The 17,436-nt window shown below is 43.3% G+C and overlaps 1 protein-coding gene across 1 annotated transcript in view; it reads left to right on the top strand.

Moving 5' to 3' along the window:
• LOC138287453 (cystine/glutamate transporter-like) overlaps positions 1 to 17,436 on the top strand; it is a 348,836-nt gene that overhangs the window by 143,298 nt on the left and 188,102 nt on the right. The window contains exons 5-6 of the mRNA XM_069227882.1: positions 8,895 to 8,994; positions 14,920 to 14,964. Of these exons, the coding sequence (XP_069083983.1) occupies positions 8,895 to 8,994; positions 14,920 to 14,964 (145 nt within the window). The remainder of the gene's footprint in view (positions 1 to 8,894; positions 8,995 to 14,919; positions 14,965 to 17,436) is intronic.

Genomic DNA, 17,436 nt, shown 5'->3' with positions numbered 1-17,436 from the left:
CTTAAATAAATTTGCCCCCCCCCCCCGGGAGCGACCCTTGCCTACGGGGTCGCTCCCCCTGCGTGACATTGGCGCCAAAAAACAAATCCCAGGTGCCTAGTGGTAAAATCGGCCAATCTGCCCCCAAGTGGGGCAGAAATGGCCTAAATACAATTTGCCCCCCAGGGGAGCGACCCTTGCCTGATGGGTCGCTCCCCATCTCGAAAAAAAAAAAAGAAAAAAAAAAAAACACAACAAAAAAATTTGCCCTGGTGCCCTGAGGGTTCTGCCCCCCCCTGGGGGCAGTTCGGCCTAATAATAGGCCGATCTGCCCCCAGGGGTGGCAGAAATGGCCTAAAATAAATTTGCCACCCCCCCCCGGAGCGACCCTTGCCTACGGGGTCGCTCCCCCTGCGTGACATTGGCGCCAAAAAACAAATCCCAGGTGCCTAGTGGTTTCTGCCCCCTTGGGGGCAGATTGACCTAAAATCGGCCAATCTGCCCCCAAGGGGGGCAGAAATGGCCTAAATACAATTTGCCCCACAGGGGAGCGACCCTTGCCTGATGGGTCGCTCCCCATCTCGAAAAAAACAAACAAACAAAAAAAAAAACACAACAAAAAAATTTGCCCTGGTGCCTAGAGGGTTCTGCCCCCCTGGGGGCAGTTCGGCCTAATAATAGGCCGATCTGCCCCCAGGGGGGGCAGAAATGGCCTAAAATAAATTTGCCCCCCCCCGGAGCGACCCTTGCCTACGGGGTCGCTCCCCCTGCGTGACATTGGCGCCAAAAAACAAATCCCAGGTGCCTAGTGGTTTCTGCCCCCTTGGGGGCAGATTGACCTAAAATCGGCCAATCTGCCCCCAAGGGGGGCAGAAATGGCCTAAATACAATTTGCCCCCCAGGGGAGCGACCCTTGCCTGATGGGTCGCTCCCCATCTCGAAAAAAACAAACAAACAAAAAAAAAAACACAACAAAAAAATTTGCCCTGGTGCCTAGAGGGTTCTGCCCCCCCTGGGGGCAGTTCGGCCTAATAATAGGCCGATCTGCCCCCAGGGGGGGCAGAAATGGCCTAAAATAAGTTTGCCCCCCCCAGGCCCCCCCCCCGCTGGAGCGACCCTTGCCTACGGGGTCGCTCCCCCTGAGTGACATTGGCGCCAAAAAACAAATCCCCGGTGCTTAGTGGTTTCTGCCCCCTTGGGGGCAGATTGACCTAAAATCGGCCAATCTGCCCCCAAGGGCAAGCAATCCGGCTTTTGAAACCCTCAGAGAGACTTCAAAGGGAAGGAAATACTTTTCCTTCCCTTTGAAGCCCCTCCGGGCCTCCCAAGTGATTGAAAGAGAAATGCTTTTGCATTTCTTTTTCAATTGCGCTGGAAGCAGAGCTTTCAGCGCGACGAGGGAGGCCCCTGTGACTAATCAGCGCGCGCGAGCGCGCTGACGTCACAGGGGGGGGGTGGGGGGGGGGTCGGGGGTGGAAGGGGAAGGTCTTCCCCTTCCATCCCCGACATGGGGGGGGAGGGGGGGTTCACGGGGGCGCGCTAGCGCGCCCCCAAGTTCCCCTGTGCCATGGACGAGATGATCTCGTCCAAGGCACAGGGGAACTGTAGCCTTGGACGAGATCATCTCGTCCAAGGCACAGAAGTGGTTAAGGTACAAAGAAGGGAGTTGGCGAAGGTAAGTGGTGGGTTTAGGTTTTGGGGTGGGGTTGGGAGGGTGGGGCGTTTTTGGTTTTGGGGAGGGGGTGGGGGGTTAGGGGGTTTTAGGTTTTGGGGTGGGGTTGGGGGGTGGGGCGTTATTGGTTTTGGGGAGGGGGTGGGGGGTTAGGGGGTTTTAGGTTTTGGGGTGGGTTTGGGGGGGTGGGGCGTTTTTGGTTTTGGGGAGTGGGTGGGGGTCAGGGGGTTTTAGGTTTTAGGGTGGGGTTGGGGGTGGGGCGTTTTTGGTTTTGGGGAGTGGGTGGGGGGTCAGGGGGTTTTAGGTTTTGGGGTGGGGTTGGGGGGGTGGGGCGTTTTTGGTTTTGGGGAGTGGGTGGGGGGTCAGGGGGTTTTAGGTTTTGGGGTGGGGTTGGGGGGGTGGGGTGTTTTTGGTTTTGGGGAGTGGGTGGGGGGTCAGGGGGTTTTAGGTTTTGGGGTGGGGTTGGGGGGGTGGGGTGAGGGATGTAGGGTGAATGGTGCCTATTGCTAATGATTTTATCAGGAATGCCTTTACAACTAAATATCGTTGTTAAGGCATTCGTGGTAAAATCATTAGTAGTAAGGACGAGGTCGGTGTTCCGACCTCGTTGTTAAGGTTAGTAGTTGTTTTTAATTCGGTGTTCCGTCATATAATCCTTTGGTATGACTACCACTTTACATTGGTGCATGCCCTTCGATGTAGACATGTTTTCTTGATTGTTCATTTTCCTTGATTGCCTTGGATGCCATACTTGTTGTTAATGGACCTATGTACATAGGTGAATATGCATGATTGGGTTGCACCGAATTTAATCAGGGCTGCGCCCCTGGCTATCTTTTGCTGCAAATACTGTGTATTTATTGAAATCATCAAAAAACTGCATAAAGAGATACATTACAAAAAGAGAAACAGCAAACTGGTGAAACGATGGATGAGTTTGTTGAAAGACTTGATGTGAACGCTATAAGATTAGTGAATTTAATGATGCAGAAGACATACGCCTCAGAGTCATTGATGGACAACTTTCAGACTCTTTCAGAAGGTGCATGTTGAGAGAGACACTCAGTTTAGAGAAAATACTACGGACTGCAAAAGCTGATTAAAAGAGCAGATCGAGAAGCTGCTGATATGGAAGCTGAAACAGTGAAAAATGAATCGGTGTTGATCATGAAAAGCAAACACAAGTACAAGGTAGAGGCACATAAGACGACATCTTCAAAGAAAGAAAAGTTGAGTTTCTGATGTGGATTTTTATTTCCACATGAAGGTTAATGTCCATACATAGGACAGAGCTGCTAAGGCTGTAGGAAAGAAACCACTTCAAAACGGTTTGCAAAGCAAAAGAGAAATTAAATATGTCAAAGCAAGAAGAGAAAATAGACCCCATAAGATTCCAGAAGCATTCTCGCCATGCCCACCAAAAAGAAACAGGTACGACAAGTAGAAACCAGTCAATCGTTGTCAATTTCATCCTACAAAAGCTCTTCGATGTTATTATCAAGCACCAGTGAAGAAGATGGATGTGCTATAATGGTACCGACCAAGGAACGAGGAGCGCATGTCAGTTTGGCTGCTTGCAAGGAAGAACAAAATACAAAAGCAAACTATCAAATGAAACAACCACATTCATTTGGACATTGCCCCAAGATTAAAAAAGTCACCAGTTATTCCATAATCTTTATCATGGACAATGGTGCATCGATTAACATTATGCCAGTTGAGAAGTTCAATCGTCTGCCTCCTGTGCCATGCCTCAATCTGTCAAACACAAAAGTATACACGTGAGCTGCTTCTAAATCATTGCAGAGTCAAGGGTCATTCACGGCAACAATGTGATACAAAACAGTATCAGTGCAAGCACCAATTCACATTCTTTAAGGAACTTTGTCCATTGCATGCCTACTCAGTTTTGCCACTGCTGCCGACAAGGGACTGATATCTATAACTACAACCTCTACAGGTAATCTGAAATTGTGTTGTCAAATTCCTTCATTGTTTCATGGCCTAGGAAGGCTCGAGACAATGCAAGTGTGACTTCACATTAATGAGGACATTTAACATGTTGCCCAGTGGCACCGCAGAATTGCTTTTCACTTGCAAGAAGCTGTTATGAAAGAACTAGTAACTTTTGAAGCACAACATCATTGAGTGATCCACCGATCCTACGCAATGGGTTTCGCCCAAAGTGGTGATGCCAAAAACGGACAGTGGGCAGTGGAGGTGCAGTACACATCTGTGTTGTTATGGGCCAGGCCAACAAAGCAATCGGAAGGCATTGCGAGGTGGAGACTCTTAGGGCTACATGCTCGGGATTTGCTGCCTGACCACCCCCACTTATTTCTTTTATGTGTGTTCATGGGTCCAAGAGGATTTTTTGTATTTTTTTTATTTGCACATTATGTTATTGATGTCAATTCCACCAGCATGTTGGAACCACAATGGAAGCTTACCGGTTAGAAGTGCCATAAACAGCCCACAAGAACCCGCACCGAAGGGAAACAAGTAGTGACTTCAGGGGGCTAAAAGGGGGACCCAGACCCCTATTACCTTGGACCGCAATGTGGAAGCATGTAAATGTAATTTATTTACTGTACAGACATTAAAATCCATTACAATTTAAAACCAAGGCCAATCGAATAGTGCAAAAACAAAATACACACCCATGTCTTAACACATACATAAATTCAAAACCCCATGCTAACACTAAAACACAATACTAATATCAGACATAACAATCAAAATAAAATACTCAGTTGCATTAAATACTATACAAAAACAAAATGTATCAGCTGAAAAGAAAGTAAATTAACATCAACATGGAGACATTCCAATAATAGCAAGAGGTCCAACTGCGGAATACGAATTGCACATAATTGTTACTAAAGTAACTTCAAGGATCCATAAAGTGCTTCCCTAGGTCCCATACACCCTTCCATGAGCAATAGACATATTCAATTTATAATGCTTAAACATGGAGCAGACGACTGCATAGGTCCTTAAAGTGCTTTCGTGCTTTGGTTAATCCATCATAAAATAGCAGCCATATCATAAGAACCATAAAAAAACTAAAAACTGTGCAGAGTTGGTCCAAAACCCTAAGGAGCAAGAGCAGAAAAACATTTTCCTACACCATTAATCACTGCTCGCAGTGCCCTTAGCAAACTTGACCTGAACAACAATGATAAATTTGGTCAACAAAACATTCAACATCATATTGTCTGGATCCAAGGACGTAATAATGGTCTGCCTGCAGGAGCGGACTCCCAATTCATTCCACTTGTTCCGCAGCAAGAATCTACGCTCCTCCCGCAAAGCTGGACACAGACAGACCAAATGCACAAAAAATTCTTCCCAGCTACCCCAACCCCTGCACATCATACCCTCCCCAGGGTTGAGCAGCCAAGTGGGTAAATGTTCAAGAAAGCCCAATCACCCATCCTTAGGGCTATGAATTTCTCTTTCACATGGATGCCATAAGAGCAAGAGAAATAACTATCTGGGGTAGCTGGCCGGAAAGTATTAATTATCGCCCAGACATGTTTACATTTGGCAAGGAGAGCTCGATGAGTGGAAAAAACAAATATTGAACACTCTCTTTAATACCAAATTTAAAACGTGACTCTGGTGGATTATTAGCCCAAAGACCTTCAAGTCTCAATAACAGTTTGCAATCAGCCAAAAAATAGGAGTGTGACCTTTTTACCACCCTCGCGCTAATTTCGAGCCACAAAACCAACTCCAAACTATCCACTTTTACCCTCCATAGCTTATGACAAAGTTTCAAGAAGGCACTAGCACCTACTGCCCGCTGATCTAAAAAGCAAAATTCCAGCAGAATCTGCGTAGGGGATGAGAATTGCGGTAAACGAAAAACCCTCTAATATATCTTGGTAACCAACTTATTTAGCAAACATGTACCTCTACCAAAACATGACTTCCTGACCGTAGGTCAATGAGGGTGTGATCTTTGATTTCATGACTTCCAATAATTTTGAAAGAGACACCTGCAGAGCCACGGTTTTGACTTTAACCTCCTTTCTCTGTCTAACCACACTACCCCTGGTGTCAAAATGTACCCCATAGTATTTATAACAGTGGTCTGAAATAATGTTGTTGCTCTTATAATACCAGTTGCTTCCCAAGAACCTTTTCCTACCAAAAGAAACCACTTTTATTTTTAACAGATATACTTCCAGGTAGTTCAGGGCTGTGTAAAATGCAAGTTGGTTAAGCAGCCACTGTAGGCCTACCCTGATATAGCTGAACATTGCCAGACCTTCTGCATGAAGCTGATGACTAAGCTGAAGTCCACCAATCAATGTGGAAGCAAGTTGAGCTGATCTAGAACCCAGAAAAGACCAGGGGCTATCCTCCTGATTATAAATCTCTGAGCCTGTCATGGGTGCGGTGACGGTGTAGACGTCACTAAGACTGTAGGAGCACCAACTTAACGCTCTTTTCCTTTCTGAGTATCCCAGCAACGCCATCTTGTCCTAAGAGATTCCTAGAGGAGAGACAAAGAAATGCCATCAATCATGAAGGGAGGAAAACAATAGATAGATTGCCAGAAACACTTCTTAAACACTGGATCAGTATTATGTCTTTGTTGTGACTATATATTAAAAACTCCACCATTCAGAAACCTAAGCAGCCTCCTCATCTGTTTACCTGTCTTAGCCTCCTCCAATGGGTCTGCAAACATTTTCATGTGTTTATATATTGAAAATGTTTCACTATCATTGCAGACCACCAAGCACTGCTCACTATTTTTAGAAATCTGTAAGCCAAGATGCCCCCTCGCATTGAGATGTGGGGGTTGCTACTACAAGAATACGACTATGCAATTGTACACAAGCGGGTACAGATCTGAACCCTGCTGACTACTTTTCACAAGGACCTCTACATCGCCACAGTGTGACATTCAAAACAGCTGAGGAGTACATTTACTTAATTGCACGGTCCAGCACACCAGCAGCTATATCGATTGAACAGATTATTGCTGCTACTAATGCTGATAAGAACATGCTTATTCTCAAAGGCATCATTTCAACTCAGTCATAGAGGAGTACTCACCCTTTTGATAAAAATGTTGAATTTCAAAAATTCTAAAATGTACAGGATGAACTGTCCATGGAAGGTGTTATACTGAGAGTCTCACAAATCTTCATGCCGATCAGCCTAAGACAGCAAGTCATTGAAGTAGCCCATGAAGGACATTGTGGCATTATAGCCACCAAAAGAGCCCTGGGAGGCCAAGTGTGGTTCTCACCCCTAGACAAGCAAGTTGAGAGGGAAATAAAAGAGTGCCATCTTTGCAACCGTCTTTCCCCCAAAGTGATGCAGCATCCATTGACAATACCTGACCTTCCTGCACAGGCTTGGGAGAAAGTTGTTGTTGATTTCTTTGGGCCCTTAGGAAACAGACATCATCTCATGGTAGTCACTGATGATTCTTCACACTTTCCTTTAGTAGAGGAGTAGTCATCAAGAACTCATGACAAATTCATTGAGCAGCTGGATGACATCTTTGCAGCGTGGGGTATCCCCACCATTCTCAAATCTGACACTGGTCTGATGTCCAATTGCAAATAATTCAAGGCATTTCTAGTCAGACTAAATGTCAAACAAAAGAAGAGCACACCTCTGTGGCCCAAAGCCAATGGTGTTATGGAGCGATTTAAGAGTACCCTCGAAAGGGTAATTCAACGAGCATCGATAGAGGGGATCGAGTTAAATCAGGACCTCTGTCAATCCCTTACTCTACAACTGGCGAGAGTCCTGCCACCCTGCTAATTGGGAGAACCATTGGATCCAAACTGCCACAATGGACAGTGGACCAATCCATGAATGCTGATAAGGTTCGTGTCACAGACACTTCTCGAAAATGGCCCAGAAAGTCCATCACATTGAACTTGCAAATCTTTAAGCACCTACCTCGACATTCGTCAGCTCCTGCAATCATGAATGAGGCGGTCCCGCCTAACTGTCCAGATCAAGAATCAGAACCTGTGCCTTCATACACAACCAGAGTTGTTGACGACCTATTTCAGCAATATAATATGATTGTTGTTTGTACTTTTTATTTAACAAGCGGGGAGCTATAGAGATGTGAAACTATTGGGCAGATTTAAGGATTGGCGCTGCACCCAGTGCAGTGCCACTTTCCTTGCGCTCTTCGCACTCTCCTACCACCACCATGTGTGCGCCATATTTAAAATACGGTGCACCATGGCGCAGTGTAGGGGGCAATAGCGTAATTTTGTTTTTACGCTAAAGATGTACTCTGCAGGAGTAGCAGCAAAATGTTGCCTCTACTCCTGCAGAGGATATAGGGGCCCATTATAAATATAAATAATGGTATGCCGCCTTTTAACTCCTGCTCTGAGTAGGCGCTAAAAGTGCGGGGAAAAAATGGTGCAAGCAAATCTCTTCCTTGCATACATTATGCCTGGCGCAGGCATAATGTGGCACAAGGGTTTACAAAATGGCCCCACTTTGTAAATATGGCGTGGGGAAAATGCAACTTTAGTTCTGCTTTAGCATAAAAAAAATTATGCTATGGCAGCACTAAGGTGATGCTAGGGGCTCTTAAATATGCCCATATGTGCGCTAGCATCCTTATGTTTCTCTGTCAATTCAGAGGAATTATGCAACTTGGTGGGAGGTGTTAAGGTGTGGTTATTAATGGTCCTGATTTAATCAGTGTGCAGTGCTCTCTTTTGTGGTAGTATGCTGAGGAATAAGGATGTCTGTTACAGAGCTCAGTGAGTGGTCATTTGCATGCTCCCAGGCTGGGGAGCATTCTACAACAATGAGGTGTACTGAAATGAATATGACACACTATAAAATGATTATGATACATATATAATAAATGTGGGACATATTGAAATGAATTTAAGTTGCTTTGAAAAAAATAATACACTTGTTCAAATGAATATGAGATGTGCAGAAAAGGTGTGAGCCTCGTCTGAACCACTGTAAAGTTTGTGTTTCATATCTGTTGTAATAGCACTTGCAAGGCAGTGGGGTCAATCAATGTAGAATAGGAAGAACAAGCACAGCACCCTATTTGTGCTGATCAAAGAGCAGGTAAAATAGCAATACATGATCAGCTTCCAATACACCTTTCTTCAAACTGTATTGAACATTGAATTTCAACTATTACATTGATAGCATCACAGTTAACATATGACCTGGTAGCATTGTGGGCACAATTTTTTTTTTTGTGTTTCTTCCTTTGTAGGACACAGTGAAAATTTCCAGAATCCTTTCGACAGCAGCTCACTGACACTGGACAAACTGCCCCTGGCGTTTTACTCAGGAATGTTTGCTTACGGTGGTTGGTGAGTGACCTCATAAGTATGTTTGCTATGAATTCATTTTTTATATGTGCACGAACAAGGTGATCTTTAGGACAGTCTTTGAGCCTACGTCCTAAATACCACCCTGGCTAGCAGAACAGCCACCAGTGATACCTATTCTATGAAGATTTTCATCATGATTAATTTCTCAATTCCTCATTCTTCAAATCTTTTGGACTGCTGGGAGACTTACAATTAGTCTGTGATTTGTATTCTCCTCTATTTAAGCTTCCTAATCCCCCACCTCCAAAAAACAAAACTCTGAAATAAGAGTCATACAGATGACCTTCACAGTTTCTGTTTCCACATTCTACCAACCACTTTGTCTTCTTCCAAATCCTACATTTCATAAACTACTTCTTATAATAGATTTGCCAGCAGCAGTACGGTCTCAAAACACCGTCCCATGTGGTAAAAAGCATTTCCACCATCTAGACTACTCTAACTGGAAAGTATGATCCATTGGAGCCTAGCAAATTTTTCTCATTATTTCTTCTTCTATTTTTCTGCTTACTGTTTTGCTCCATCTACTTGACTACACTAACCCTACCCCTACTCTCCTTCCATCTGCTTTACTACTAGCTCCTCAACGGTCTCTCCTATACTTTTTCCCTCACTGCAGTCAATTGACGGCCACATTTGTAGGAAGCTGGCTCTATATATACTATATCAAAATAAGATATAGAGTGCACAGAGTCCAGGGGTTCCCCACAGGCTTAACATAGGCTAAAGCAGATAATACTAATGCTCTCTTTTGTGGTAGTGTGGTTGATCAGTTAGGCTTATCAGAAGGCAGTGCAAAGCATTTGTTGTACACACACAGTCAAGACATAAGACACATACCCAATGACTAACTCCAGGCCAATTGTTTTTACATAGCAAAAATATATTTGTTACTTTATCTCTAGAACCAGAAGAACGTTTTTGCAGTAGGTCTCAAGCATAAGTATCAATTATACTTTGCTTGTTTTTAGCTGTAACAAAATTCTATTTCAAAAGTTGACAGTGCAATTTTCTATGGGAGTTCATAGAGTTCTCTGGGAGTATTAGTACAGTTTATAGGTAAGTACTTCACTTATGACTCCAGCCTTCGGAGGTTAGGAGGTCCATTGGTCGAACTTTAGGTTGACCTCAAAAGGGCCCCACCAGCAACACTGGGCAACTGGGTGCAGAGGTCAAAGTTGGTGTCAGGTGTACAATGAAATCCTATGAGAACAGGGGGTGCTCGGAAAAGATCTGCTGGCAGGTAAGTACCTGCGTCTTTGGAGAACAAACCTAGGGGGTTTAGGTGAGAACTGGGGGCCGCAGGTGGGCACCAAGCACACACCCTCAGTGGCACAGGGGCAGCTGGGTGCTGGGCTCCAAATGCTTTTCAATGGGGGGACCCCGGGGGTCACAAAAGATGCTTCAGGCTAGGTTCAGGGGGTTGATTCCAGATAACCACAGGCTGGACAGGAAGGAGGGCCGCTCGCTGAATGTCGCTGGACCGTCGGTCGGATTCCATAAGACCCGATTCCTGCAGGGGTACCTTTAGGCTGCAGGTATATTCGTCGGATCCAGTCGTGGTCAGGAGATCCTCTGTTTTCAGGCTGCAGACTTCACTGTGTTGGCCAGGAGGGGTCAATCCAGGATGGACACAAGGTCAGAATCACCTGGGGACTTACAGTGGGTCACCTGGACATGGGCTGTGGGCATCGGGTGCAGAGTGGGCAGGACTTGCAGATCCGGGGAGGTTCTGGAGTCCTTTCTTGTGGACAGAGCTGCTGTCTTCTGGAGTTTTTGGTCCTCTGCTAGGCAGGGGATTGGTAGAGGTTGCTGGTCCTGCAGGATTTGTCGCCTTTTGGAGAAGGAGTCTTTGGAGCTGCAGACAGGCTGGTAGGGCTGGGACAAATCAGTTGGTATCTGGAGCCTTCTCTGTTGGGGGGTTGGCTTAGCAGTCCTTCTTCTTTTTCCTTGCGTCTTGCCTTGAGGTCACTAGGAATCTGTTGAGCTAGGTTCAGGGGTGCCCCTAAATACTAGATTTAGGGGAGCCACAGGGGTCAGAGGGCAGTAACCATTCCCAGCTTGACAAGCACACTCTACAAATCCACCGTACATTACACAACATTACATTTTGTGGTGTTCCTCTCTGGCTAAACCTAAAAGGTCAATATGTTTGATCTCATATTTGCTGATCTAGACATCATTAAATGGTTCTGTGCTATTCCAAATGACTGTTCAAACCACTTTGCTATTCCCTTCCATATTCTTGCTTCCACATGAAAATAGACAAATAGTTCTTCTTTCATAAAAGGCTGTATCCACCCTGAAAGAAAACTATCATACTCCACCTAACTAAAACAACTGAAACTATTTGTTGGCACAAATACCACTGTCAACAATTATAATGTTATCACTCATATGGTAGTCAACTCACTGTACTGTATTCAATTAAAAATATTTAAAATATTACGGAAAAGACCAAGACAATTGTAGTTTTCCAAAGTCCTATAAAATGACATGAGTCTAATTAGATGACCTACATCATAGAAGGATGAGAAAAGATGACAAGCATTGCAAGATTACAAGCTTACCTAACCCTTTTGAGACCCTCTTCTAGCACATTTGATTCAATTCTATCCCTGGTCTGGAACCCATACTCTCACCCTCACTCACTAAAATATGGGGAATTGCATCTCCTAAGATGTCTTCCATCAGAAACAGCTTTAGATTTGACTACTCATAGGGCAATGCTACTCCACCAAAATCTATTTTCTTCCCATCAGCAAGAATAATCCATCTGTACATTGTTAAGTTGACCGAAACAAGGCATTGTTACCTAGCACATCTACCTGTGTGCATTACCAAATAAAATGTTCTCATCTAGCTAATGTATAAATACATTCCTCACCCAAGGAATTTTCCCAGACTAGTTAAGACCAGAACATCCTAAAAAAATGCAGTCTTGATCCAGGCATGTTGTCCACCCTTTGACTGTTATCCAACCTTTTTTGGGTAGGGGAATAACATGGAGGGATATGTTGGAAATCTTTGAATACTATCATTACCAAGAAACATCTACTTGCAGGCTATGCTTCTGGATTTCGTCATGGTCTCAGCATAGAAACATCTATATTGAAAATCTTGGATTATGTGCATCGCATGCCAGTCAATGGAGACTACCTGTTTACTCATATAGCTGGACTTGTCAGTGGCTTTCAACACAGTTGATCATGGTTAGTTTTCCTCATTTCCCCAAGACTGGGAAATATATCTCTCATAGTTATGAAATGTCTTATAGTGTTTCCCACACCCTTATCCTTTTCTTAGCCTTATTCATCATATACTTGGAGTCCAATCATAGAGGATGCTTGTGTTTGTGAGAAATTAGGTTATTGGTTGAGAGGGTGAAACCCTTCTCAAGCAACAACCACAATCCTTGGTAGGATAAACCACCAAACTCACTAAATTAATTTGTGCTTAGACCTCTGGTAGCTTGGCACAAAAGCACTCAGGCTTAATTTAGAGGCAAATACAGCACAGAAGCTGTAGTAAAGTGAAAACACTACACAAGCATAATCCCAAATCAAGTAGTTAGACAACTAGATTAAAATTTGAGACTAAAACAACAAAAAATCCAATTAGTAGAACTGGAGACATTGAATTTTAAAGGTTTAGATAAAAGTATTATCAAAAGGTGCAAAGCGTCACCTGAGGTTATATGGTCATGCTGGACGGGGACAGAGTCATAGGTTCAGACTGATCCGATGGAGTGCAGGCTGGGCACAGAAAAAAGGATTGTACTGAGGAGAGTGCATGCCCCACCTGTCTTGTCAGAATGGTTCATCCTGGCAAAAACATTCCTACTTTTTTGACACTGTCTGGGAGGAATACACAAAGGACAAATGCCAAATACACTTAGTCATGTGACCCAGGAAATAGGCTGCAGGCACCAAATGGTTAGAGGGTGTTAAAGTACAATTCATTTGAGTGTAAAAATGACATTCCTAACTGCTCCGAAACAAAAGTTATCTTATTTCTTGTAATAAGGTAACTCAATGATATCCTATGGGAGCTGTTGGCCTTGCTGTTGTTAAAAACAAATGTAAGGTTTTTGTTTCTACCAAGACATCTAAAACTTAAAAGTACATGTCAAAATTGTTAAATACCAATCACCCTGTTATATGGGCTGTTCAGGCCCTACCCTTGGTGTGACTTACATGTATAAAAAAAGAAGATTAGGCTTGGAAGGTTTATTTTCCCAGGCCGAAATTGCCTTTTATTCTGCAAACAGGCTGCAATGGCAGGCCTGAGGCATGTTTTAAAGAGCTACGTAAGTGGATGGAACAGTAGGTGCTACAGGCCCATAAGGCGTAAGCCAATTTCATCATGTTCAGAGAAGTGGGCACAAACCCTTTAGCACTGCTATGCATTGGTAAAGTGCAGAGGGTCCTAGGCCCAACAAAAACAAATGTCAGCCAAACAGGATGGGAGAAGGCAAATAGTTTGACCAAGCATCAACTTCAGATTATGCTACTTTGTCTATGAAGATGTGCACTGAAAAATCCGCCCTACTTATCTGATCTGCTTTCCATATAAGGCACCAAAGAGGCTTCAAAAGTTGAAACTCTCTTATTCACTTTATGCCTGTTTCCTAGACGTACTCCTTTATGTGAGATGCAATTGCCACCTGGAATTATCTTCTAAAATTCCCAACTTAACAAAACAATATTTCTGCCTATTTTTCATTTAATGCTCCCTCCATTCCTGAACCATATAACTGTCCTACAAAAACCTCATTCTGTGATGTTCATTATAAATTCCGTGCAAAGTTCACACATTTGTTGTAAGTCCAATTGTTCAACTGTTCTTATATAATAATTTAGAAGAAGCCATAATGCCCTTTGTTGCATGAGCAATACATCAAACTGTTAATAATAAATAAAAAGATCATTTTAATTTATGCTTGCAATGACATTTGTATTCAGCCCATTGTGTCCACTTATGTTTGCAGCAGAATGTGTCTGACCTTGTGGGATAGGAACCATTGCAAACTAGGCAACAAAAATTGGGTATTGGACATAATCCCAACATCAATGGCCCAGTCACACTGACCTATCCTGTATGAACCAAGAGCAGCCACCTTAACTAAGACAAAGTCCCAGCACTATCATGACACCAGCAAAACATTGTGGTATCCATTATATGAGTGGTAACCAATAAAGGTGTCTCGAAGACAGATTGTTAGCTGGCCAAAGACCCACTGTTTGCAATGTATAACCATTAGAAGTTCAGATTTTAGTTTCTTATGCTCTAGAATTTTGTAAGCACTAGAAACCTTTGAAGGGTGAGGTTTAAACCTTGGAATGTCCTGGAACATTCTGTTGTTGGTATAATTGATTCTAGGCACCCTATCTTCCCTAAATGTAATTACAGTTGTTATTCATTTAATACTGATACCTCTGAATGGCCATTGAGTAAACTGTGAGTGACTACTATGTCATCTGGGCACCAAACATTTTACAACCTACTGCAACCACCAACTGCTCAACAGTCAAGAGAACAAAGGGTATAAAAGGTTTTCCTTTAGGAGACAATAGTACCACAGGCCCTTGGACACCAGTGGTAAAAGACAATATCATTTTAGTAATCATCACTCATGACACAAAACCTCAAGCTAGCCAGGAGGTCCGTGATCACGGTTACATTACCAACAATGTATCAGCTGTGAATCTGTTGCTCACAGGTCATCAAGTCTAATTGCATGCTTCATACACCTTGTTTATTCAGTCCATCTCTACACCATGCCCAGTATGTTTTCTCCATAGTACAACCCTGTTCAAGATTCTTAAGTTGCTCTCCATCGTGTTTTCCTTTCACACCTTTTCTTCAAGTCAGATTGACATCTTTCTTATTTATTGTTTTCAGGTTTTTCACCACCTACATAACAGAGGAGATCACAAACCCTGAGCGGTGAGTTGAATCATGCCAGTGAATATTTTTAACCATGACATGCAGTGCTAGTGTAAAGTACAATTCTGCACTGCTTTAAATTGGTTATGATAAATTCAAATACCATGACCTTACAAGTTCCCTTCTGATTCAGTTTTAAGGCAGAAGCCCTTCTTACAAGGCAGGTGGTGATAATGAGTAAGTTGCCACTCATGAGAAATTAGCCAAAATATAGCCACATTTAGTTTTTTTGGTGGCAGGGCATGGCATCACGGAAAGATTTGCTGTACTAGGATCTCCCAGCTTTATGGAACAAACAGAGGTTTCCTAATTTATGTGACTTCAACCTATCTGCAGTCTGGAAAAGGGTGGAGATCTCTGAAAGCTATACATTCTGAACTGTAGACAAAATTCAGAATTCAGCAATGGGTCATTTGTGTAGAGCCCTCCATGGTTATCTTTCAAGAAACTAATAGTTGAAATCAAGAAATAATGTAAATGAGTAGAAAATCAGCCAGCTGTGATAATGTTTTCATCTGTAATTTTTTTTATCACAATGGCGATTTACAAAAGCAATATTCTGTTACATCCAATAGGCCCTTCTGGTTGTGGGCCTAGGTTCTCCAAAAACATGCGATACCAGAAGCCAAAAGCTGAGCTGAAGCTTTGAATAATGTTTGTTTGTGTACTGATGATGAAGCAATTCATACTGTAAAATAAAATGAATGAAAAAAGGGCATGAAGGAAACCTTTGTATTTCTGAAATGTACAGAAGATATTGAGTTTAGGAACAGTTCTCATCTGTACACCTCTTGTTAGACCTGGCATCCTTAGGGTTGTCTTACCCCAGGCCTTTTGCCTTTTCCCTCCTGTTTTGTTGCTGTATCCTTTTGTTGGCTCAAGACTTTGATCACTTTACCACTGCTAACCACTGCTAAAGAACATTTGCTTCTCCCCTAAACATGATAGTATTGGTGTATCCACAACTGGCATATTGAATTCAACACTAAGCCCCTTGTAAAGTGGTATACTACTCACCCAGAGCATGTAAATTAAATGATACTAGTGGGTCTGCTTCACTGATTGTGCCACCCACTTAAGTAGCCCTGTAAACACGTCTCAGGCCTGCCACTGCACAGCCCATGTGTGCAATTCACTGACACTTCGACTTGGCATTTAAAACCTCTTGCAAAGCCTTAAACATCCCTTTTCTTACATATAAGTCTTTCCCAAGGTAGGTTCTAGTTAGTCCATAGGGCAGGGTGCCATGTAAAATGCACGACATGGACTTTTATGTTTTACATGGTCTGGGTCCCAAAGTCGTTTCTCATTACTGTGAGGCCTGATCCTCTCATAGGCCAACATTGGAAATTCCATAAAATATTTGTAAGCAGCCATTCCTGATCAGAAAGGAATAGCTGCATCATGTCTGATATCAGTGGAATGGCAATTGTTAGACCGGGCATCCTTGGCGTTGTTTCCCAAATATTTTTGCCTTTGCGTTCTGTGTTGTTTTTTGGTACTCTAGGCACTTTACCACTGCTGGCCAGTGCTAAAGAATGGGCCCTCTGTGTAAATTGTACCCCTCATTGGCTTTTTCATGATTGGCATATTTGATTTACTGATAAGTCCCTAGTAGAGTGCATTAGAGGTGCCCTGGGCCTGTAAATTAAATGCTACTAGTGGGCCTGCAGCACTGATTGTGCCACCCATATTAGTAGCACTGTAAACATGTTTCCAACCTGCCACTGCAGTGTCTGTGTTTGCAGTTTTAAACTGCCAGTTTGACCTGGCAAGTGTACCCACTTGCCAGGCCCAAACCGTCCCTTTTTGTACATATAAGGCACCCATAATGTAGGCCCTAGGAAGTCCCATGGGCAGGGTGCAGTATATTTAAAAGGTAGGACATTTACTGGTGTGTTTCACATGTCCTAATAGTGAAAGGCTGCCAAATTAATTTTTCACTGTTGCAAGGCCTATCTCTCTCATAGGCTAACATGGGGACTGCCTTTAAATATCTTTGAAGTGTAGTTTCTCTTTGGGAGCAGATAGAGAATGGAGTTTGGGGTCTCTGAACTCACAATTTAAAAATACATATTTTGATAAAGTAGGTTTTTAGATTGTCAGTTTGAAAACAACACTTTTAGAAAGTGAACATTTTCTTGCTTAATCATCCTGTGCCTCTGCTTGCCTGTGGAATCTATTTCTGGGTCAAACTGACAGTTTGTATGTTTGTGAATTCCCTCCAGACAGTGACACAATAGGAGCTGAGGTGTGTCCTGCATATTCTGATGAGTCTCCTGATCTAGAGTGGGGCGGGAATAGCTGACACTTACATCTGAAAGGGCTGTGCCTGTCCTCACATAATGAAGTCTCCATTATTATTATGTGTCTGGGACCAGGACTGGGCAAGGCAGTTTCTTGTGAACAAAAGAGACTTTTCTTTGAAGAAGATCACTTCTGGAACCAAGAGAAACCTCTGCCAAGGAGAAG

The sequence above is a fragment of the Pleurodeles waltl genome, chromosome 4_1 (assembly GCF_031143425.1).
Source record: "Pleurodeles waltl isolate 20211129_DDA chromosome 4_1, aPleWal1.hap1.20221129, whole genome shotgun sequence".
Taxonomy (NCBI): domain Eukaryota; kingdom Metazoa; phylum Chordata; class Amphibia; order Caudata; family Salamandridae; genus Pleurodeles; species Pleurodeles waltl.
This window is presented reverse-complemented; position numbering and strand designations above follow the sequence as displayed.